The 25,263-nt window shown below is 36.1% G+C and overlaps 1 protein-coding gene across 3 annotated transcripts in view; it reads left to right on the top strand.

Annotated features, from left to right (window-relative positions):
- ZFC3H1 (zinc finger C3H1-type containing) overlaps positions 1-21,523 on the top strand; it is a 45,632-nt gene extending 24,109 nt beyond the window's left edge. For all 3 annotated transcript variants that reach the window (XM_059816097.1, XM_059816099.1, XM_059816098.1), the window contains 20 exons: positions 22-131; positions 1,418-1,549; positions 2,632-2,753; positions 3,307-3,408; positions 3,774-3,890; positions 4,785-4,968; positions 6,739-6,925; positions 7,375-7,566; positions 9,567-9,804; positions 10,929-11,034; positions 11,112-11,310; positions 11,799-11,893; positions 12,854-12,964; positions 15,223-15,327; positions 15,421-15,586; positions 16,339-16,439; positions 17,595-17,696; positions 18,292-18,331; positions 20,495-20,557; positions 20,683-21,523. In XM_059816097.1, the coding sequence (XP_059672080.1) occupies positions 22-131; positions 1,418-1,549; positions 2,632-2,753; positions 3,307-3,408; positions 3,774-3,890; positions 4,785-4,968; positions 6,739-6,925; positions 7,375-7,566; positions 9,567-9,804; positions 10,929-11,034; positions 11,112-11,310; positions 11,799-11,893; positions 12,854-12,964; positions 15,223-15,327; positions 15,421-15,586; positions 16,339-16,439; positions 17,595-17,696; positions 18,292-18,331; positions 20,495-20,557; positions 20,683-20,820 (2,610 nt within the window). In that variant the 3' untranslated portion in view covers positions 20,821-21,523. The remainder of the gene's footprint in view (positions 1-21; positions 132-1,417; positions 1,550-2,631; positions 2,754-3,306; positions 3,409-3,773; positions 3,891-4,784; positions 4,969-6,738; positions 6,926-7,374; positions 7,567-9,566; positions 9,805-10,928; positions 11,035-11,111; positions 11,311-11,798; positions 11,894-12,853; positions 12,965-15,222; positions 15,328-15,420; positions 15,587-16,338; positions 16,440-17,594; positions 17,697-18,291; positions 18,332-20,494; positions 20,558-20,682) is intronic.
- The last annotated feature ends 3,740 nt before the right edge of the window (positions 21,524-25,263 follow it).

Raw genomic sequence — 25,263 nt, 5'->3', positions numbered from 1 at the left:
ATCTGTTTGTCTGTTTCCTAGGAAATTTCAGTGGACATGGATTTTGTTACATCACAAAATAAACAAACTGAAGTGAAACCATTTCCGTTTGGACCGTATCATAGTCCTCTTCTAGTATTTAAATCCTACAGGTATGAAGACTGTAGCAGCTGTTTGACTTCTGTGTATATGTGTTCTTGTTCAAGTATTCTTCACTGCTTTTCCTTGATACCCAGGCATGTACAGAAAGACAAGCTGCGGTGAGAAGCTTGACTATCCTGAAACAATTTTGTCTCATTTAGGGAACCTAATGATTTTAGTTACTTTTTCTGGTATGCAGGAGTCCGTTGCATTTGTGCAGTATGCTGCTTTTACATTGTATTGCATACTGTTCCCTGCAGCTGGATTATTGTTTGATATAACTAAATTAAAAAATAATAGTTAAGCGTTTGAAAACAGGATTTTTATATCCAACATGAAGCAATCTAAAATCCAGGAAAAAATTAACAGAAACATTTCAGTTATACAGCCTTTAAACTTGGCTAGGCTTTACATTGTCTGAGTTAAGAGAGCCAATCACCTATTTTTGGATTCCTGCTCAGTGAAAAGAGGCATGACCTCAGTGATTCATCTTGACTTAAAGCAGGCACCTGCAAGTGTAATCAATTTGACACATCTGTCTCTTGATTAGAGATCTCTGTTCCTACACATTAAATTCTAGACTTTTGTTTTATAAAAGTTAAACTAGAGCAGTTGAATCCTACCACGTGCTTCAGGTTATTTACTTCTGTATTCTTAAGTAGCAAAAGACAGAGGATGCATCATAAAGGAGTATTAATTTTATTTTCTTGTAGGTTACGGCTTCAATTCCTTAAGGAGCTAGAAATCCCAAAATTGACATAGTCAGACTTTAGCTAAAGATTTAAAACAAGTATTACTCTGCTTAGCTCAGACTGTTTTTTGTTTGTTTACACGTTCTAGAATCTGATGTGGATTTTTTCACTGTTTTTTCAGGTTAATCTTTAATGGTTAGCTTTCTACTTCCATTTGACATTGATATTATGCTGACTAGAGCATGAGTGCAGTTTTTCTAGAACTAAACTAAAATTCAGTTTCAGTAGTTTGCTTTCCCTGCTGGATGATTACTACACTTTCTGTTTTTATATGAATGAAGTTCTGCACCTAAGGGAGAAGAGAATGCTAGAGCGTAATCTGTTTAGATTGAGAAGTACTGTTTTGTCCCGTCCCTTTTTTCACTGTTCTCACCTTCCTCTTAACTCATAGGTCAGCATTGCTTTTGGTTAGGAGTAGGGTTTTGGAAATAATGAGACTTAATACAGAAAAAGTGATTTTATTTTTTTTTTTTAAATACTTTGTTTAGTAAAACTGATGTCCTACCTTGTAAGCTTTGTCACAATAATTCACTCTTTCATTTTAGGTTTAGTCCATACTTTCGAACCAAGGAAAAGCTGTACCTCAGTTCAGTAACGTATAGCAATATGATTGAGCCAAAACAGTGTTTCTGCCGTTTTGATTTAACAGGCACATGTAATGATGATGACTGTCAGTGGTGAGTTCTTCATAATTTTGTTCATTTGAATTAAACCTCTCTTCTAGATGTCTGACTCAAGACCAAATTAGGCATGTTTTTAATTTCTTTAAAAGGTCTGGATTCATGATCCTATACACAAGTTCTAGAAAAGAAAGTTATTTTTAATACCCTATTGCAGATACTTGGTTGGCAGGAAAAAACCCCTTTCATCTAAGCCATGAAGAAAGGAGGCTCTTTAGATGTAAATTTAGAAAAGTAGTATGCACTGTTAGAGAATATTTCACCTTTTGGTTGCCTTGTAATTCAAACAGGACTCCTCTTGCTTTATAGCTTCAGCGTAACTTCAGACCATCATGGAACCTCAGTAGTGGTTGATTCTGTTAAGCACACTAGAGATGTATCATGCTGTTAACCAAAATAAAGCATACACCAAATATTATGTGGTTATGTAAAAAAAATACTATTGTAGTAGTGAAATTCTAGTTTTCTGGGAAAATACTGGCTAAGTTCATTTCTTTGAAGCCTGGTGTTAAATTATATTAAAAATAGTTTGTTAAACAGTGTTGCACAGTATATTTAAAAAGTTGGTACAAGAGCAAATGGATATTAATTGGTCAGGAATAAGCTTAATTTAGAAACTTCTGACAACTGGAAAAATACGATAGGAGTGGACTTTAGCTCTTTTTTTTTTATCCTTTTCGGTGGCAGACACCTTCTTGGATCAGCTTTTAGCTGTTACCACCAAACCATAGTTTAATACAAAGTGATACCTAATTCTTATAATGACCTTGTTTGAACGGGAAAGATTTAAATTCTGTGGTTTTGTCTTAGTGCGAAGTGAGTGTGTAGAGTTTGATTTTAAAGAGTAAGGCTACAGTGAAATAATGAAGAGACTAGGATTAATTTACTGATGCAGGCTTAAGCTGGGAGAAGACCCAGACATATTTAACAGACATTTCAAAGCAGACTATAGTGTTTTCTGTGGGTATCATTTTCTTTATGACTCACCCTAGCATGTACTGAAACCAACTTTCTAGTTACAAGCCTTATTAAATTGCTGCTGTGATAAATATATTGATTGCTTATTTGTTTGGTTTTAGGCAGCACATGAAAGACTGCACTCTTAGCCGTAAGCAGCTGTTTCAGGATATTCTGTCTTACAATTTAGAACTGATTGGCTGTTCAGAAAAAAGCACTGATGAGGAAATCAGCACTGCCACAGGTTTTTAAGAGTCTTTTTGTTCACTTTTGTATAGAAGGATTAATTTTTGAAGGGAATGACATTCATTAAAAGCTCTGTATGCAAGGACTTCGATGTAAAGCAACGTATAAGATACAGATATATGAAAAAATAGGTTTCTGCAGTTGCCCAGTTCAGTCCTTTGTAGTTACCTTGGTGTCTTTACAGAAGGAAAAAAATCAGTGATCTGTGGAACATTTCACTCAAAAAAAATAAAGTATTGCTGGGATTCAGGGGATTGGGGAGCAGTGAGCATAGAATCTTTCCCTCTCCCCTTCCTCACTTCTTTTTGTAACTACTGGACTGGTTTGTTTCAGTGGAGCTGGAATTTTCTAACACCACTGTTGCCATATAGGCAAGTTGCCGAACAGAACTTTATCAGTTTTTAATTTCTTTGTTCTATTGTGTTAAATTACCATAGCTCTTGAAGCAGTCATATTTTCTGAATTCAGCATAGGTTGTGCTGAATTGCTGTTAAGTTACCTATCCATTTTCATTTATGTGTTTACCTAAGATACAAATATTCTTGTTTCAGAAAAATATGTTGAAAAACTTTTTGGTATAAACAGAGACCGTGTGTCAGTGGATCAGATGGCTGTTCTTCTGGCCAGCAACGTCAATGAGAGTAAAAGTCACAGTAAGTAACTTGGTAGATTAAATACAATATAAACTTTTTAATTATATAAGTACCTTGGTGATTTTGTAAACCAAGAATATTTTTTTTGTTGCTGCTTAGTTTATTTTTCTCAGTATTATAAATTCTGTTTATGGTAAATTAAAGGCAGCAGAGTTTGTTTTAAGGCAATAATATAATACTTTTGGAGTCCAATTTGGAAAAGTGACTTATGCACTTGAGCACAATATATTTTAAATAAGTAGTGTTGAAACTTACACTTGTGTTGCACTCACAGAATTTTTTTATCTAAAATCTTTACTAGCAAAGATGTTTTCATCTTGAATACGTAGAAGTAAAAGAATTTCTGCTACTTTGCTTGTTTACAGCACCTCCATTTACAACATGGAAAGATAAAAGGAAATGGCGACCAAAGTACTGGCGAAAACCTCTGTTAGATAGTAGCAGCAGTGAAGAGGAACAGTTCGTTGGACCTATTAAATATGGTAATCTGGATGTGTGGCATCCATTTAAAAACAAGTACTGGGGGAAAAAATATACCAACCTCTTCCCAACACCTAATTTTTAAAGTGGTTCTTAAGAAAACCAGTGCTTTTAATAGCTCTCTTGACTTTGTATTTCCTGCATGCACACTTTATTTTGCATAAATTTTTGGGTAAAGGTTGACCTGAATTTGTTGTATTTAAGGAAAAAAAATCTGGTATAATGTGTGACTGGAAGTTAAGGTGGAATTTCTACTTACCTGTTCTTAAAAGGAACGTAAGGAACTGTTTCCCTAGAATGTTTCAGCTTTGCCCATAGACCATTAGGATTTTTATCTAATTTTCATTTTTCCCTCCCAGAACTGTAAGTAGTAAAACTTCACGTGTTCGCTTATGTTATTTGTACAGAGTTAGTATTTGGTGTTGAGGTCAGGAGTTTAAAAAAAGGTGCTGTTAAACAGCATTTGAGACTTGGAAGCTTGCTAGAGTGTAAGTACTCCGACAGTGTTTCACATGTGACTCATGCAAGTGGGAGCTTTAGGATTTGGTAGCAAATCCTGTAAAAAGGATTTTTAGAGACTCAGAATTGAGATAAATTTTTCATTGTCAGATGTGTCTGTTTCCTAATGCTCACTAATGAACTGCCTTAATTGGTGTCTTCTGATCAAAGCAGCCTTTTACTGCTATTTATTTATTGCTTTCTCATTTGAAATACAACCAGTTTTCTACAGACTACACAGTTCTAAGTTTCAGAGGATGTTGAAATCGCCATATTTTGCTCTGGTCAATGGCTATACTTGAAATATATAAATGCCACCCCTTGTGTGAGTTCTAATCTTACAGGTCACTTCTGTTTTGAAAAGAAAAGTTTTGTAATTATTTTTTTTTTATTTGCAGCCCATCCCACAGAACATAAAAAAAGAGTTCCGGCTCTTGATGCCGTGGTGACTCCAGATGATGTCCGGTATTTTACAAGTGAGACTGATGACATATCCAACTTGGAGGCAAGTGTCCAAGAAAACCCCTGTGATGTCCAGCTTTGGATTAAACTTGCATACAAATACTTGAATCAAAATGAAGGGTAAGTCTGCTACATTATAGATATGATTTTGCGCTTTACCCATGCTGCTATGATCAAGTTTCCTTTCCGATGTTAAGGAACTTTCTTCAACAATGCCACAAATAATTTATTACTTAAAAGTAGGTTAAAAAATAGATTAGATTTCGTACTGTATGCAGTATAGTATGTGAGTAATAAATTACATTGATGGTTTATCTTTAGGGAGGTTCTGATTCAGAACGGAAGTTGATGGGAAGTGTTGTGGGAGAAATAATTGTTTGTGTTTGAAAAGTGCACAACCTAATGTATTCCCAAGATTACAGTGGAATGTTGTACTTCCAGTGATAGTGGACCAATAAACTCAAATCAGTTTCCAAATGGTTGGAATAATGTTTGAAATGACTTTTCATCAGAAAGCTTTCTTATAAGAACAGTTCTGCTATATGGCTTTATCCCTGTAGAAATGGTCCAGTTCAGCACTCAGTTTCTTATTTTGTAATTTTCTAACTTTTGAATTTCTAAGTTTGTCTAGTTTCTATTTCTTTAAATTATTCTGCAGGGTACCATGTTTTTATTGGCAATCAGATAATTTCAGTAGGAATTCTGTCATGATGGTTTCATTGTAGAGATTAACTTTGATTTTAATAGTGAGGTACTGGCGTAAGCAGCTGCAGCAGAGAGGAAAGGGAATGGAGAGGAGCAGCTCTCTTAAAAGCTTTGTGTAAACTGTAGATAATGGAAAATGTAGCAAAAGATCAGTTTAGCTGTATCAATAGCTGCATGAACGCTAGAAGGGATAGAACTGGAAAGGCCAGTACTCAAAGAAAATACTACCGGCAGGGTGAGAAGAGCACACTTTCTAAATATAAGCATACTTGGAAAAAGACCAAGAAAAGAAGGGAGAAAACCTAGTGGAAGACAATGCACCCTTTTCTTAAAACAGCCGCCTCCCCCATTTTCCCCCCTGCCTCAGTACTCTGAAGAAACTGAGTGGTATAGTAGGTGACAGTGCTGATAGAAAGGGTTGGGAAGGCTTCAGACTTACACTTGTTTAACTGTGTTTAGTTTTATTTTGGGACATGTGTTTTTCCTCTCATAAATGTCTATGCAGAGTAATTTCTAAAGATGCTTTCAGAATAAATGTGACCTCAGAAGCTTTCTGTGGCTTTATGGAAGTTTGTTTATGAATTAAAGCACAGCTCTGTGGTTTGCAATATAGTCAGTTATTTGAGCTAATCTTGTATTACTTTGCTGGTATCATATCACGTTAGTTATTTGAAAAAGTAGAATCTGGGGTTTTTTAATGGTTTAGAGGCAGAGAACCTGCATGACGTGTACATGTGTAGAAACCTTAAATAAAGGCTTATATTTGATGACTGTAGAAAGCAAATTAAATATGTAACAAAATTTCTTACATTTACTAAGCCTTTGATATTTCTATTTAAGTTCTTAAGTCTGTATGATATAAATGCATTTTTATGTTTGCAGCTTGAGACTTCTGCTTACAGCGAATCTTACCCATTTTCAATTAAATTGGGCTTTTATTTGAATTGGCACTCTCTTCCTAGGAAACTTATTTTTCCATGCACTATGATAATTGCACCTAATAATAACCTTTGAAGGATGAAAACTTACTGAAACTTTGAAACTTTCATAGTAAAGACAGGACGTATTGAAAAAGATGTCTGTGTGTCACTTTCATTCTAATTATAAGCATCCATTTTCATATTTGGTATTGTGTAAGTGATAATGCTAGCACAGTTGATATGAGTGCTTTTTTAATTTTTACAGTTCATCGTCTGAGTGTTTAGATTCTACTTTAAATGTGTTGGCTCGAGCACTTGAGAACAACAAAGAAAATCCTGAAATCTGGTGTCATTACCTCAGACTCTTCTCAAAAAGAGGAACCAAGGAGGAGATACAGGAAATGTGTGAAACAGCAGTGGAATATGCTCCATCTTATCAAATTTGGTGGACAGTAAGTAAAAAAAATAGTATACGTGAAATGTTTGTGTAAGTGTGCATTTTCTACTGTAGAAAACCAGTACGTATGACAGGGAAAGTATGAAACGAAAAACACTATAGCTTTTTGAAAACTCAAAATTGCTCAGAAAATGAAGTGATTCAAAGTTCTGTTTGCAGGATATTTGTAGAAGTCATCACTTTTCCTCAGGTAATGAAAGTTATTTAAAATCAAGGTGTTAGATTTCTTATTTTTTGTTACTTAAGCTTGCAAAATTTAACTTTGACTATTTGATCTTTAATATTAAAACAGTATTTTTTGAGGTTTAATGTGAAAAATTGGTGTGAGGGAGGGAAATAATGGTTTTATAAGGCGGTGAAAGACATCTGAAGTTTGTGATTCATGTGATTTTAAACTTTAACCTAGAAGCTTTACTATTATTATTATGAATTATTTCTCTCTAGTTTTTGAATTTGGAGAATTCCTTTGATGGAAAAGACTATGTATGTGGGAGGATGCTACAGTTCCTAATGGAAGTGACAGAGGGAGAAGAAAACCCAAATCTCGTGTCCTTTCAGCTGCTGGAGACTCTCCTGTACAGGGTTCACTTAAGCCTATTTACAGGAAGACATCAGAATGCTCTTGTTCTGCTGCAGGTAACTTCCAGGTTACCACCCCAGGAATTGTCTTCATACCTTCACCTTTTTAATGCCTCGGACTCTGATAGTGTCAACTGTAGAAGAATTGTTCCTTCCTTTATTTGCTGAACGAGTTCTCCTAGAGACTTTGGTTTTGAGATATGGTGCCATTGTAAAATTTGGATATACATTTGGGGGTTTTGTTACCTATTTTGCTTTGCTTGTGTAGCTAATAGCCTAGACCAAAATAATTCCCAGGGGATTGCTTTGCTTCTTGATTTCTGGTAAGCTGTAGAACAATTTTCTGCACTGAAGGGCCTCTGAATAATGTTTTGTCTCAGGTACTCAAACGTTGATTGCTACAGAAATTATCAAACCAGTAGTTCTTGGGAAAGAACATAGTATGATGTTATCTAACAGAATTGCCCTGCTCCAAAATTTGCAGACTGTTAAATCAGACTTTATTGATCCCATGAACTCCAAAGTCACGGAGTTATCTCAGGCTTTTATTTCTACTTTAGAAGGAATTTAGGTCACTGTTACTGTTCTGTAGACAATAGAAGTGGTGGCTGAAGGTGAGAAACCGAGTGCTGACATCAGCTCCCACTAAAAGCGGGAGCTACTGTAGTTTCAATAGCAAGTTTTTTTCATTCCTACCAGCAGGTGGCACCTGTTGCTTGCTACACCCTAAAACATTTTTTTCAGTTGTGTGGTTTAAGGCTGTAATGCTTTCTTCTAGCTCCAGTTTAAATAGAAAAGTGTAATGCTGTGTTGACTTTCTCTAGAAGCTTTTCTAAACACAGCAGTGCTGATAAATGTAACTCTGAATGTTTGACTGAATGAACAAAAAGAACAGAGGGAGAAAAACCCCTCGGTTAGTGTCAGATTGACATGGAAATCCAGTATAAATGGGAGAATAACATAGGTTGGTCTCCCTTACTTTTCCCCAAAGCATCATCATGAAACCAAACATCTTTTTGGTTTTTTATATTCATCTGAAACGTGTAGTTGAAAAGCATGTCTTGGGGAGACATTATTTAACCATATTTAAGAAAAGATCATTTTTAAGTAAATGCTACATCAGAGTAAGTAGCAATGTGTCTCTTTGAAAACTTGAAAGCAAATTTCCTGAAGTAAATAATTTGAAGGGTGAATGAGTGAAATGTTTTTGAAACTTCAGTTTCGCCTGTTACAAGACAAGTGTCCTGCTGAATTTTGCCTAAATTTACAAGTACTTTCATTCTCTTGAAAGTGCATTGTTTGATTGTACTGCATTTATCCAGAAAAATGTTGGCACATCACTAGTTATGAGATTCTGTTCTGTTTTAGGAAAAGTTGTGTTTAGACTTTGTCTAATTGTATGCTCTAATGATGTTATTTGGGATCTGTCTATTTAACTGGGCTATTCTAGTTTTGCACATGACTGGTAGGAAAATTTGAAGCAGTACCCTTGTTCTCATAATGTTTCCAGCACATTTTTTTAAACAATATGTCTAGAGATGGTGGTGCTTTCAGTAGACTTGGATAGCTGTAACTTAGTAGCTGTATAACTAGAACTTAATAAAAAAATCAAAACCCAACATACAAGCAAAAAAAACCCCAAACCACAAAACCCAGTAGGATATAGCAAGCTGAATCCAACTTGTAGATGAGTTGTTTTTAGAGCTAATGTATTACTTATATGCAACTGGAAGTAATTGTCCGAGAATTAAACAGAAAAATGGAACACATGTTGGGAGATGCATGTTTTCAAAGTCTGTCTCTATTCACTTTTCAAAATAACAGTCTTCTACAGTTTTTCTAAACCTATTACTAGAAATTATGCATACAATTTGAATACAGTCACACGTTCGCATAAGCCAAATATAATCATGATGGACGTGAAGAATTAGTTCTTGTCTTTTCCATAGAAAAGATTTGAGAATATTAAAACTTATTCTTCCTGTTTGCTTTTATCATTCTTGGATCTTAAAGACTTTTATGGTTGAAATATAATGTATTTCTTTTAACCTTTACAGAATGCTTTAAAATCAGCAAATGAAAAGATAGTATCAGAACGCCTTACTGTAAGTGACCGTTGCTTGGCTTGGCTGGCTTACATACATCTAACCGAATTCGGCATTCTCCCAGTCAAGTTCTATGACCCAGCTAATGTCAGTCCTTCAAGGATCATGAACAAAGAGCCTTTTTTAATACCATGGCAAACAGTTCAAGATGTGAAGACCGATCCTGATATGCTGTTAGCTATGTTTGAAGGTAAGATTAAGGAGGTAAACTACTTAACAAGTGAGTAATGTATTGTAAATCAAGAAATAGTATCCAACTTCTGGAATTTCAAGGCAGTGCAGTATTGCTGATGACTGTGTTTGGGCTTTGATTTGAACAGAGCAGTGAGGAAAGTCCATGTTCCTGGATACTTAATACACACTAAGTTTTTGGTTCTGTGGTTCAAAGCCGTATCTTTTTCTCTGAAGTATGGTATTCTATCAAGATAAAGACCAGGGGCTTGTGACAGTATGACATTGCTAGTTTTCTTGGGCTTTTGCAAGCATAAAACCAAGCTTCTGTTGTTCTCTTTCTCACCCTCCTTCCCCTCAGTGGGATGTGTCTATTGGAGGGTTACTTTCCTGGAAGATTAGTGTGTTTCCTTAGAAGAGGCAGAGCAATGCATGTGTTTGTCTTCATTCAAAGTTTAAGTAAACTGAATAAATTTAAGGATGTAAAATAAAGATACTATAAGAAATTGAATTCTTGACTTGTGGTGCTGCCAGAGGTAGACTTTATAGTAGGATTGTATAAATGTCAGTACTTAGCGTGTTAGCCAGCAGCAATATTGAATTGCCACTGAGGATACATCTATGCTGCAGGTGGTAATGTAGTGTGGAAATACTCAAGGATAGCTTGAGTAGCCCAGCTGTGGGAGTGAAGGCAGTCTAGCCTTGATAATGGGGTGTTCATTGTTGGGTAACTTTCTATTATGCTGAGAAGAAAAATAATATCCTATATTAGCTTTTGTCTCAATAGCTTTCAGCAGCTATGCTGGAAAACCTGGAATGTAGTTTTAAATATAATGATGCACATCTGTAATGTGGCTTTAACATTTCATTGGTAGCACGTTTCCTGTTTTGTAAATGAACGAGGGATGAAACTTCTGAAAGACTTCTGTCTTTGCACTGTGGTGATGAGTGTTAAGAAAGCTTTTCCAAAGATGGTCATCTTCCTTTTTTTTAATAATTTGCAGAAATAGCACTCTCAGAAATACCTTTCCACACTTACGTATTTTCATTATGTTAAATGAGGCTTTTTATTATGTTAAGGCTTCAAATAACTTTGACATTGCTTGAGGTCTAAAGGCTTAATTTTATACTTTTGTTTTGAAGATGCGGTCAAAACATGTACTGATGAAAGCCTTGAGGCTGACAAAAGAATTGCTGTCTGCTTTCCTCTCTACAGAAACATGATAGCTTTGCTGAAACTTCTTGAAAGGTAAGTTGTTTCAAGACATTTTTAATTGGAGTACTCAACTCTGTTTTTTTGAAAACTTACCTTTACTTTTCTTTAAGGTGGGAGTCTGCTGCAGAACTTTGTAGATCTTTATTGGAGCTCTGCCCTAACAACTGTCAGCTTTTGGAGAGTTTGGCCACCTTGTATTTGCAGATGGAGCAGAGTGACAATGCCTACAAAGTGTGGATTGGAGCTTTTGAGAAGAATCCTCAGAATGCAGAAATTTTTTATCACTTGTGTAAATTCCTTGTTTCACAGGTAATATTCCACTCCAAAACTCATTTTGTTGGTCTGCTGTCTTTATAAAGTTTGGGTTTTGCGTGTTGTTTCAAACAGTTATGAAACTGATTAATCCTCGTGATATTTTTATAATGTCTAGTACCCCTTTCTATAGATGGGGAAAATAGAATTGGCAAGATTAGTGACATGATTAAAGATAATCAAAGGAATTGCATAAAATCATAAATTTAGAGTTTGGATTGTTCTAATCCAGTGTTAATATCCTTCAGCAAGAATAATATACATTAACAGTAAATCCTGTAATATGTCTTCAGTTTTTTTCTGCTACTTGCTGACTGACCCAGTTAGACTTCATTCTTGAGAGAATGAAGACAATGGAGCATTGCAGAGATAGACACACTGCAACACACTGCTTGTTATTTATTGTGCTTAAATTGTTCTTGTAATTTTCAGGTTGATGTCTGATTTTATTTTTTTTATTTTTAAAAAATAAAACCCCAAAACAGGAGAGGTCAAGCAGTATTCTTCCGCTGTTGCAAGATTTTGTGGCAGCTTTCTTTGAGAATACATGCCAACAGCATGGTCCCATGGATCTCTTAAGGTACACTTAGAATATTTTTTTTCTATTTAAATTTTGGTAATATTAGCATTTTTTTGAAAAACAAGACAGTCTAGAACTTTTAAACGTCTCTATTTTAGCAAAACGTGCCAAGCTAAAAACTTCAGTAAATTATGGTTTGGTAGTTTACAAACTTGTTGTTTGTGCATATACACTAAACTGTAAAACCACAAGCACTCAAAGATGAAACAGCCAGCAAGTTAATATCTGGATTTGGGGAATGAACATCAATCACATGTATGCCAGAGCTGTGGGGTGTTTTTTGCAAAGCCAGAAGCCTAAAATTCCATATCTAAAATACTGTATTTAGGCACTTGAAAAAGACCTCAATCTAGAGGTCCAGCATGCTGTTAATCAGCAGATTATTATTGCTGAAAAGGCACAGGTTCTTATCTGGCCTGCTGATTTTCCACTTGAATTTTAGCACCTAATTGAGAGACTTACTGATATTTTGAAATATGCAAGTTCCCTATAGTCAAAATAGATGCATCTGAAGGCTTTCAAAGGAAGACCTTCTGTGCTAAAGCTTATGCAAATGAGGCTTTGAAATGTTTTTATTTCCAAGTTAGATGTTAGATTTGATTCCTGCTTACATTTGTTTACATTTAATTTAGTACTGGCAATGCAGCTTAGCTGTCTGTATGTAGATGATTATACCTTACTTGATGTATTTTATGTGGGGAGGGGGAAGTCTGAAATATAAAGCAACATTTAACTTTGTACGTAATGAGGGAGTAAATGCTTTCTATATTAACTATTTCTATATTTCAGTGTAATGCTTTCTGTAGAAATTCTATCTGGATAGAGTGAAACTAAAATCTAGGAAAAGTGCATTTTTTTAATATGTCCTATGAACTGGATTTTGGAACTAAATGTTACATCCACCTAGGACTTTCCCATGTAGAGGGATATGCTCATTTAATACTGCTTTTTTCTCTGTAGATACCTCTTGAATTTTCCAATGCCCATTGACTTTACATCACCTCTCTATAGAGAACATCTTACAGATGATGTTGTAAACCAGCAAATCCCGTATCTGTGGCAGATCTACTGGTGAGACTTTGTAAAATATTTCTGAGAAACAGCTATTGGGTCTGAGTAATTTGCATTTTCAAAAGCAGAACAATCATTATTTGCTTAAGGGTATATCACTTTGGGTTCTTTCAATAAATGGTCTGCCAGTCCTCAGAGAACCTACCTGCCTGCTGCACAACAGAGACAATTTTATGGAACTATGAATTGCACATCAACTTTAATTCTCCACTTGAGAAATCTTTCAGAAATTCTGCCCTATGGGAACAGTAAAAGGTGTGTTCATATCACAAAATTAATTTTTTGTTTTACTTGGTTTAGGTTGCTACTGCTAGTAGTGTTGTTCTTCTGTCTTTCAGTTGTCTCCCTTTTATTTTACAATAGCTTCCCCCCCTCTGTTTAACTTCATTTAGCCCTGGTCTCCCCACCCACTGTTTCAGCTGTTTATGGAGCTACTATCAACAGACTATAGAAGTTGGAACTAGACACAGATGCCCCTCCGTAGCAAAGTAATACAGCAAAGTGAGCTTTTCCTCTGCATGAGATTGTAAAGGTGACAGGTCTTTGTTGTGTATACACAGTCTTCTTTTTTGGGTGGTTTTTTTTTTGTTCCTTCCACCATTTCTTTCAATAGCAGCAATATCCAGGATTGGCAAGCACCAAAGTATTAGCCATCTATAAGTTATAGTAGTATAACTGTGGTTACGGAGATGTTGACTTAAGCTGTGTGGGAGGTTTACCACTTCATGGTCTGGGTTTGTCAAGCTTCACAAGTAGCTATTGGGCTTTTCAGATAAGTAAAGGGGCAAAGATGATGCTTCAGATGCTGAGTGAGACCTCCTCAGTACACCTTCAGCACTGTTGCTTATAGTTTTAATTGGTGGACAACTTACATTATATCTGTTTGTATGGTTTTCAACAAAATCTTATATAAGGTTTAGATTAAGTTATCTTAACGTTTCCTTTTTATATTGTCCACTAATACCAATTTAAATAAATATTTTTTTATAAAATACCTCTTCACAAGTTCAATTTGAAGTTTGGTACTTGCACAGCAGAAACATTGTTAGAAGGACACTTGAGGTCACTGTTTAGTCTAGTCATTAGGGACCTTTATCTTAAGCTGAGATGCTCCTGTATTTTAGCACCTGCTTCTAAGAGGAAAATTAGCGCTCTTCAAATAAGTGCTGAAATGACTTTCTGAGCTAATAATTGAGTGTTTCTGTGGTTGGGTTTTGCTACAGTGAGTGCCTAGGTATTTGGGCCTGTGTATCTGTCGTTCCTTTTTTCAGGTACAGAGGACAAAAGACATAAAAGTTCCCTTTTACCAAGTGAAAATAGACACACTGAAATCAGCAAAGCCCCAAAGCTTAAGGAATAATGTTTTACTTGGAAAGATCATTGTGTGTGTACACACATGTGTATGTGTGCGCACAAATACACTTTTTTAGAAAGAGTAGCAAATTGGTGATTTCGTTTGTAGTTCTTGAAAGAGTAGAATCAGGCGCTCTGATTATGTAACCCTAGTCAGGAGGGTTTTGTAGCAAGGTGACAACATCAGCCCTATCTTATTTTGCATTTCTGTAGTCTTCCTATTAATGAGGTATTTTTTTCCTTTTATGACTTACTGAAAGTCTTACCTTTTTTTCCCACTGTTACTTTACACTTTGAAATAAGGATTGTTCACTGAATCTTGGTCAAAAAATGTGTCTACTTCTGTCTTTGAGATCCTATATGTTCGTCTGACTGTATGTTTCTTTGAGGAGCTGTGGAACAAAATTAAGGGTGTTTTTGACTATTCTTGTCAGGTTTTTTTTTCCTGACGTGATCAGCATAATTCTACCCCAGGTCCCCAGTAGTATTTGTTTCAGAACACAAATTTTGTTGCCACAGTCTGATACCATTTCTCAAGTGGTTTTAATCTGACTTTGAAATGTATTGTTCTGGAGCTGTCCAGATGGAAATTTAAGACTTGTCTCCATTCTGTAGCAGTCAGAGCATCCCTATTAAAAGGATTGGTAAAAGGGTACTCCACAGGAGTAGAAGACGATTAATAATATTTCATTTCTATTTAAGTTGAGTATCATTTTAAACAGCATGGTTTCTGTATTATTCCTTATTATCTGCAGTTGAGACTTACCCATTTTAATAAGTTGACTGATAAATTAGTCCATAATGCTACTAAACTGAAAACATTGGGAAGTTCTTCATTGTCCTTACATATTAAGAGTAAGAAACATGCATTGTTTATGACATACAATACTTTTTAATATAAACAGCTTATGCCAGTCTCTTCACGCAAGTGTTGGTGAAGCACTGGATGCTTATGAAGCAGCTCTGGGGGCAGTGATGCAGCAGGAAACTGTTCAGAACATCTGGCTGGAGTAAGTTCTTAAGGGAAGAAAGTAAATTAATCTCAAAACCATTAAGTGGAGGCTACCAGAACCAGCTTTTTTCTTTTTTTTTCTTTCTTCCAGTTACCTTGTTTTTATCAATAGCAAAGTTGTTGGATCCAACAACAAAGTTCAAGAATTCAAGCTTTTTACCGACCTAGTGAACAGATGTCTGGTTACAGTCCCCACACGATACCCAATTCCTTTTAGTACTGCTGATTATTGGACCAATTATGAGTTTCATAATAAGGTAAAAATGTGTCTGTGGGCAGTTTTAATTAAACAAAGAAACTGATGACCTTTTAGCAGGTACCTGTAACTTGTTCAAATACAGCACCAGTAGCATATCAACACTGAGAGCTAGGAATTAGTAGAAAAAGAAACAAGTATCTGAGTAGAGTGGTGTTCTGAGCACGAGACTATCTAGTAGTGACTTTTTGGCTAAACGGTGTGTTCGGCAAAGAGAAACTTTATTATGGCATGCTTTAATACTGTGAATACAGCTGTTAATGGCAAACTATTCTTTCCTAGAGAAATGAGAAAATGTGTAAAGGAGAGAAGAGAGGGTTGAGCAAGAGGGATCTGCAGAGCTGTAACGCTAGCAGATGGAAATAGTATTTAAGCTGTCAGTTTTGATCATAGAAATTACAGTGGTTGAGAAACAGAAGAAATAAAGTAGAAGTAAGAGGAAAAACAAGTTGAGCACTTACACGGACAGAATAAAGCTCACAAATCCTGGGTCCCATTTTGCTAACATCCAGTGCTTTTCTCTTTACTCACTAAATGCAGGCTAGAAGGACTAAAATATGTGGTGTTAGCAACTTGACATTTTTTTATTACACAAATCGATTTCTGTACCCTTGAGGGATAAGTTTTGTAGTTGATAAGGCTTGTAGGTGGTAACTCACTTTAGTCGTAATGTTCATAGTTTGTCATTCCATTATTCTTAGCAAAATTAGACAGCTATAAAGTAGATTAATGCTTATAATTCAAATTCTACAGGTAATTCTTTTTTATCTGAGCTGCATTCCAAAATCTCAACATTCCAAAGCCTTGGAACGGTTTTGTTCTACCATGCCTGCTAATGCTGGACTTGCACTGAGGTATGTAAAAATACTTGTAATCAAGACAAATGGCTGGTTAACATAACTGTTTTTTGTGCAAGACGTGCATGATTTGCTTTCTACTACAAAAGTAAAACTCTATTATTGCATGTTGCTTGAGGCATATTGTGCCTTCTGACATCATCTCAATTTTACTTGTATTTGACAGGGTTCTGTTCTATCTACAGAAAGGTTATAATTATACAGGAATTAACTCTGCATTGTACATGATGAGTACAAATGGTCAAAATTTCAAGTGTGTGGAGAAGTGTCAGATACATACTAAAATCTTGTTGTTACTTAATGATCTATTAAAAGTATAGTTCTAGCATAGAACAAAACAATGGATACACCAGTGTATAACAGTGCTACCTTAAGGTTTAACTTGACATTTATTTAGCAAAGAGAAACCATTCTTAATTTTGAAAAAATTCTTACAGGAAATAGAAACAGTTAATGTAAGCAGCGCACTGATTCTTACTTGAACAGTATTTCAAAATGTACTCTTCCAGGATTAGAGCGTCCATGTTTTCGCTGTTCATGAGTTCACTGCAGCTGAATATTTGATTGAATAATTTTGAAAAGTCTCCAGACACTTCCTGTTAATCTTTAACAGTGACCCCAAAGAATTCAAAGCAAGTCTTGAAATAAGTGTGTGGTTGGGGGTGTGGGGAGAGTATGACACCCCTGCCTTTGGCACACGAAGTTGAATGGCTGCATTTTAAACCAAGTTGCAATTCCATCTAGGTGGAACTTGCAGCCTCATTAGACAATGTTGATACTACATGAAATGGGTGAGCAGAACTGACTGAACTGTATTTTCTAGTCACATGACTAGAAAACTAATTAGTTTCCTTTCAAATATACAGTTACCTTGTGCATGCTAAAAATGGATCTTGTAATGTGCCAGGGTCATATTTTCTCTCTGATTTCACACTTCTTAGTTATTCTCTGAAAAGTTATCTTCTTTCTTTTGTTTTGTTCTGAGACCATGTTCAGTCAGTATTGTATATGGTGGCTTGGGTTTTTTTCCTACTTGCAACTCTTGGTTCGGTTAGGTATAATACATTTTGTGTAATGTGTTTGTATCTTTGGATTGCTTTTCTGTTCCCCGTGATTAGAGCAGTGTTCCTCTCTCATGAATGCCTTTTACAGACTGCTTCTGCGATACTGGGAGGAGAGCAATGTTCAAATTCTGAAACTGCAAGCCAAGATGTTTACATATAATATCCCAACATGCCTGGCCATCTGGAAAATGTAATGCAACAGTCATACATCTGTTTTCATAGATATTGCTTTTGTTTATAAGGTTTACATCACAAAGGTAAATCTGAAACGTCCTTCCAATTGGGCTTGTACTGGAAGTCTCTTTCATTAGCTTATTATTTAAACAGTAACTGTTTGTTACAACAGACAGAGGTACTGTCACTACTTTAAAATGAGAAATGGAATTTTCCTCTTGGGGAAACTTATGTGAATGGATATTATGCAGATAAATATGAATGATGTATTTACAAGTTGCCTTTTTAATACAACTATTGACTTCTGTCTCCCCCTCTCTACCCTCCCCTTTATATATCACAATAGCAGTAATCTCCATTATCCAGTGATGCTGAACTGATCTTTTTCTTCAGTGTTTGTTCATAATGGGGAACCACTGAAATGTCTTGCTCATGTAAGGTTGTTTTTAAAAAATGGCTATTTTTATCTTTTCACTGTAGATTAACATCATTGGAAGTTAGTCAGTTTCTTCTCAAGGAATTTGTAATTCCATTCCACAGTCAGTATTCTGCCACTAATGGCATTTAAAACCATTCAAGAATAAATATTTTTATATATTTCTTTTCCTCAGAGCCATTGCTGCCGAATGCTTTCTAATGGGACAAAGAGAAGTAAGTCAACACAGCTTACTAAAATGAGTAATTACAAAATTCTGTAAAACTTTTCGTATCTTTGCTTCATCCAAAGCAACGGTCAGTCATCTGTTAAACCCAAGATTTCTAAATAGTTGAAATACTCTATGCGTAAACACCGAAACATTTGCCTCAAATGTGAGAAATATCTTTGGCAATCAAGGTAGAATGGATTATATCATGAGTACTTGTGCATACTATTTGTATCTTTCCCTTACCAAGGGGTGGGGCTGTAGTATTCTCCCACTTTTGGTTTGTGTGTGTTTTTTTTTTTTACCTGGAGGAGATTGCTAGCACTTAAAATACAGTAGAGGGTAGGAAGGGTGGTTGTGCTGGAAGGTGCTAATGACTATCTTGACAAGTAGTTGGAAGGGTGGGTCTGCCCAGCCAATGTATGTAGAGAGTTTGAGTAGTTCCCAACCCCACCAAAGATACCAGTTCTTTTTCTTCAAAAACAAGTTTACTCATTGGTACTTCAGGGAGGGAAATATTTTTGTCACCCTGTATACAAATACAAGAGATTTTTGGCACAGCAACTGAGTAATTTTTTAGTTCAAACAGAATGGATCTTCCTGGTATTGTTGCTGTCACCTTCAAAATATTCTTCTGCCTGTGGAAAGATGATGTATATTGGGGGGATCATGAAGCCCTGGGTTTGTGACTCACCACTTGCTTGTGGTGTTTCTGACCTACTTCTCTGCTGTATCGTGTTTTGTGTCATTCTTGTAGTGGCTGATTCTCAGCATCCGTTTTTTCCTGTCAGTAGTCTTTCTCTTGAAACAGTGTTAAACCTTTAACTGATCCATAATGGGTAGCATGGCTATTGTTAGACTCACATATGAAATCTTTTTTCCTTTTTTACTGTCTCCTAGAATGTTTAAAAAGAACCCCCCCCCGCAAGCAGACAGTTATTTGGTTTGTAAGATCAAATAGTTCAAAGTCAGGAGATATCAAAGGCATGGTTGCCTATTCAACCTTAATTCTGTCTATGCGTTGATGGTTTGGTGTAATCTGTAATTAGTCACAGATCCCTGCTTCAGTCATTGTATTAGATGGACTACATTTTAAGGCACTGCCTATAGTGAGGCTGTTGACTTAAAAGATCCCTGCTTTGTTTGGTTAGAAAGTTAGGAAAATATATTTCAAATTAATCAAAAAGAAGGTCCTTAAAGAAAATGAAACAATTAGATTGAAGGCATATTTAAAACATTGTAACTGGATTGCACCCAGAAGAAATCTTGCGGGTTTCTTCTGCAACCACCTGACTAACTATGGTGTGGAGTAAAGTCACTTAAGTAGGCACACATAGTGCAGTTGGGTTTTTTTTTGGTGGGGGCTTAGTTTGGGATGTAGTGAGCACTTAGAACTATTTGCGCAAACCTGTAACTGTTCCAGATAACTGGATTTTTGTAGTAAACGAGTAGGATATTGTTTTAAAATTGAATTGTGATTCAGATTCTGGATTTCCTGTTCCTGGAGAACCTGTCATTCCCTTCGGAGCTCATGTAAAGGTTTACTAAAAGAATGTAAAAATGGGCACGAGTATTTAAAATGCCAACAAGTACCTCCCCTAATGACTCTCTGATTAAAGTTGGCACTTCAGATACCCGTAGTTGAAGGAGACTTGAGTAAATACTTGCATTAAACATTTTGGTCCTCTATTTCCAACCATAAAATTGTAAAACTATTTTTTCTTTTTAGAGAGTTGCAAAGACACATACTGATTGTTAAAGCATAGATAGATGCCGAAGGAAAAAAGCCTATGAAACAGTTATTTTCATTGCAGGGTTGGGATGGTATGCAATAAGCAAGACCTTGAGACTACATACTGAGTGGTGAAAGAGAAATACTCAGTAAGCCGCTTCATTCCCTGAGCGTGTTCCATCCTGTGCAATGAATGAGGCAAGAGTCTTGTGAAGAAAAATAGAATGTCCTCATGTAATTAATCATGTGCATACAAGGGTCAGAATTAAGGTCAGACCTAAACTTGCCTTTGCTTTTAGTAGCAATTTAATGCTTGACTTTGAAACTTTTTTAAAAACAGATTTTAAAAATGATTGCAAGAGATTTTTGTGCTTCAAATCACTCATTTTGAGTGCACGAAATTGTGCTGACTTTTAATACTCGGTTTTTATTTTACAGGTCCATCATTTATATCAGAGAGCCCTTCAGAAGTTACCTCTATGTGCAACACTGTGGAAAGATGTAATGTTTTCTCCTTATGATTCAGTTTGAGGTTTCATATAAATTTTCTGCATATCCCATATCCATAGATGTGGTGATGCTCATGCTCTGGCTAAATCTTATATCTGCTTCCCCATCTCTTACAGCAACTCTTGTTTGAAGCATCAGGAGGAGGTAAAACTGATAACCTGAGAAAACTAGTTTCCAAGTGCCAAGAGGTTGGAGTCAGCCTAGATGAGCTTTTAAATTTAAACACTTACAGAACAGAAAGCAAGAATCACTGAACACTGGGTACAGTCAGCCATAAGTCCTATTAAATGCCAAAATCAGTTGAATGATTCTTCAGGCTGATCCATGCCTAAGATCTGTGTAAGGCAGATGAGTATTGCTGAGCATATCGAGTCTCCAATCTGCTTTCCTTGAACCTGGAAACAATTAACATGACCCTCCTCTGGAAAAATGAACTCCCTGTCTGGCCTTGCTTCTGGGCCCTGCCAGATTCTCATAACGTCATCTACGTAAGTATAGTTAATCAAAATGACAGACATTATTTTTTTATGTTTTCTTTTTATTTTCTGTTTTCTTTGTTTTGCTGTTCCTGATTCACTTGACACTCTCACTGATGCCTGAGAGATCTGTGTTTGGGATTAATTTACTGGGCTGTGTTTACAGTAAAAAGCAAGTAGTCCATTTTGGGTTTTTCCTTTTTTAAACCTTTTTTGAGACTTTTTCATTACAGGATTTAAAACAAAAGCAGCCGCTCTTAAGGAAAGTGTAACTGCCGTGGCCACAAGTATGCTTCTTGCACTTGAAGGCTCTAAGAGGGTTGCTTACTGCCCTTTTCTGCATTGGACTCACGGCAGAGACTATTAAACTTGAAGATTAAAGAAACTATTGCAAATGCCAGTGCATCAGAACCTAAGAGTGGTCAATTATGTGCAATTTTTTGTAAAGAAATTTTAATTTATAATAAAGTTTAACAGTTTAAAGAAAGTTAATATTGATCTGTTTTGTATTGGTACTGCCTTGTAGCATTACAGGTGTTTTTTACAGAGATATTTTCAATACAAGCTGACCTTTAAATAAAAAAAAAGATGTTGTCTTTTGTTACTTTGATCAAAAGGTAGGCGAATGTGGTTGAGCTACCTGTTGTGGATGTAGAATAACTACATCTCACTGGGTTTTTTCCTCCTCTTGCCTCAGGTGCACAGATGTTTGTCCCGTAACAACTATTCCTGTCAATAATGCCACTTCACTAATGGAAAGTACATTTTGTATTTTGTCCTTTTCACCTTTAATGAAATGAGGCTCACTTTCCAAAGTCACCACATGTACATTGCAGAGAGATACTGTCAGCCCACTGAACCAGAGATGGGGCTGTTCACATCATGTTGGCTTGCCCCCTGTTTTTGCGTCTGTGCCAAATCACATCAAAAGATGGTTGTAGTACCTTTTGCATAGGTGATTTATGAAGATGTCATGAAGACAGTGAATGAGTGATCATCTTTGAGGCCAAGTGGTTTGTGACATACAACTTCCAGTAATTTTTAAAACGCTTACTTTATCTGAAGTTACACATGAAGCAGCTCTCTTAAAGGAGAGAAAAGTGGGAAATACTGGTTTTCGTCTAGGGCAATGGAGGGTCATTCTGCACCTTAAGTCCTTTTAGACAACTCTTATATTTAAGCATGAATTTTAAAATAAGTAAAACTGCAAATACCTACTTTAATGGCCAGGTTTTCCTGTAGACAGCACCAGTATTAGAAAAGCTTACTCAAACCCATTCTTCATTGTAGTGGAGTGGTATCCCAATTTCTTCAAACTTCTTATGTGGTACAGCTCAGAATGAAAAATATGTAGACCATGAAAGTGCAGTATTTAATTTCTTTATTAAAAAACCCCTCAAGTGTGGTAAACGCTGGCTTACACATGTTGCTTAAATACTTTTTCAAAATTTATCTTAAAACTTTGCTGATAAACAATTGATAATTTTATGCAGCAACATGTAAACACCTGCAGTATTTATTTTAGTGGTATACCATTTTACCTATACTGCTGTTAAACAATGAAAAGCTTAACACTGTCAAGGGTTACAGCACTTCTAATGCTGTCTTACGCATGCCCTAGCTTAGGCTTGTCTTACACTTAGGACTGTTACTTTGTTACCTTTCTTGCCTTGTTGTACAGTGACTTTATAACAAAGGGCCTAGTGTCTCTTTCTAAGGAGACCTTAAGCTTTAAATTTTCATCAAGGATTAATCATAGGTACTCTGCCTTAATGGCTTCTCACATACTTGGAGATAAGGGGAGGGGGAACCAAAAATCCACAGTGTTCTGTCTTCTGCTGATCTTAATCCATATTGTTTTAATTAAAATACTCCTGGTTTATATGTGGCCTTTTAACCCAATTTTGCTTGGCTTGATGGTATGTGAAAGTGGCTAATCATAATGGGAATTTTTCATTTTAGAGCTGGAATGAAGAAGTATGAGGAAGCTGTATAGTCTTTAGAGCAGCGTAAGCACTTTTTTCACCAGGCAAGAAACAAAATGCACTGCTGGGTAATACAGAACTGCCAGGAAGGACATAGTGCTTCCACAGGTCTGCAGTTACCATTGAACCCTCTCCATGTCCTGGTGTTCTGGTAGTTACAAAGAGGGCATTCCCTTTAAGAAACAAACAAGGTGGTTTCTTTCTGTCATGTGCAAAATTTCATTAATTCATCACCAGGAAGAATGAAATTTAACCAAGGGTATTAATCTAATCTACATATTAGTCTTTTAAATTAGTGATCTCTCCTGAGGATTTCTGTTCTACCAGAAATAAATTTCAGATGGTGGGCAATAGTGGTGACTAACTGGGATAACTCCAGTCAGTCAAACAAAATACTAGCTGCTTAAAAGGAAAAATAGCAGGAAAGCACAGTAATTCTTGACATGAAACTATGCTGCTACTTGTGGCTCAGAGTGGCTGTTTTATGAATAGTGGTCTGATTATTTGGCCTGTAGTTTAAGTCTGTCTGGAAACAAAGTCTAGGTCTTTAATAGTACCGCACCAAGCTACTACCACTAGAGTATTTTTCATTTCCTGGCTATTGCAAAGACAACAATATGAACAAAACATTCAGCTGCATTTATTAGGAAGAAAAACAAATGGAAACTTCATTGTTTTGTTTAGTATGTTCAGTGAAGACCTACATGAAGATAATCTCTTTGAGTATTAGTCATTTTAGTGCTCATCAAGACAATGATCAATTTATGGGATGGCATGCTGTTTACTTTTCACAAAAGTTCAGTTTTAACTTAGCTTTGCTATAGATGTGCTCTCCACAACTACAAGGTGAAAGCATGTTGGAAAGTAAGTGCAGAAGGAAGCTATAAGGAGAGGTATGCAGAAATGTTTTAAAGAATTTTTTAGGTAAGAAATTTAGATAGAAAGGCTTAAGGTAGTCTTAACCTTTCTGAGATAACTGAGACTTGTCTTTTCCTATATTTTTTTTTTAAAGTTTTGGGATAAGTAGTATTTTTCTGCAAGATACATCCTCTTTTCACTGGGTTCAAGGATGAGCCTATTAATTCTTCTAGGCCCATTGGTTAATTGCATTTTATATAGCGATATTTATTGGAGATTAGCAACTCTTAAAAGCAGATGTGGATTCCCTTTCATATTCTACAGGCCCTGTTTCAAGTGAAAGATTTGAAAACTTGTAGTGCATGTTTTGTGTTTATATATAAAACTTAAAAAAGATCCAGGAATTTTCAGTGTCACAGGAATGTTACCTAAAATGAGTGAGTGAGCAGCTTTACCTGATCTCAATAGCAGCAGTGGTATGAACCTTTTAAGAGAGGTATGAAGAGGTTGGCAAACTGAAGAGACGCAATGGAAGTATAGAGGAGCAGAGAACACTGTGCAAAATGGAAGACTGCTTCAATTAGACAAGAGCAGTAGGTGAACTTCAACAGTACTGTAACAACAGTATGCAATCAGCATGCTATAGATGTCAGCTGGGCACCTCTTGTTCTGCTGCTGAGCTTTCGGAAGCTCTTCAGAAGAGCACTGTAGTCTTGCAAGAAGCTTGATGCACCGTCCAGCTTGCTATTAGTTTTAGCTGTTGCCAGCTGCCCTGCTGCCTCCTGTAAGCCTTGGTGTTCTCCTGAACGTGGTGGACAGTGCTCTTACATTCTTACAGGTAGAGATCACTACCTGGGGGCCTACTTGACCATCTGTGAATGAGACAAAACAGAGTTCTCACGCTGTGACTTACAAACTATTCTTTTCTGTGCTTCTAGAAATAACTTGTTTTCATTGAACAATATTAATTTCACTTTAGTCATGCTGCTTGTGTTTGGGGGCACTTGTGCCTCCTGTTTCCAAAATGTAAAAAATGAGAAAAGCCTCGAACTGTTCTTACTGCCTGGGATTGCGAGGCAGAACCCTGTGATGTCCGTTTCCCTTTACTTACTTGATTCTCCAATTCATCTGTAAGTTTCTTAAACTTTTGTGAGGGGAAAGGAGAAAGAGAACAGTGAGTAAGTCAAATAAAAAAACAGGAAGAAAGATCCCCCTGGGAGTTACCTTCTTCTAAAGAATATAGGGAATATCTACTCCTTGACTTCAGGCATCATTTATGACAGCTTTTTTTTTAGCAGTGCACGTTCTAAGGTTCCACATAGCTTCAATTCCACTCTTCAGTTTTTCTTAGGGCAAAGCATTGCCAGATGTTGAGTTA

This window comes from Gavia stellata, chromosome 4 (genome assembly GCF_030936135.1).
Source record: "Gavia stellata isolate bGavSte3 chromosome 4, bGavSte3.hap2, whole genome shotgun sequence".
Taxonomy (NCBI): domain Eukaryota; kingdom Metazoa; phylum Chordata; class Aves; order Gaviiformes; family Gaviidae; genus Gavia; species Gavia stellata.
The sequence above is the reverse complement of the archived record's forward strand: the minus strand, read 5'-3'. Positions and strand labels throughout refer to the sequence as shown.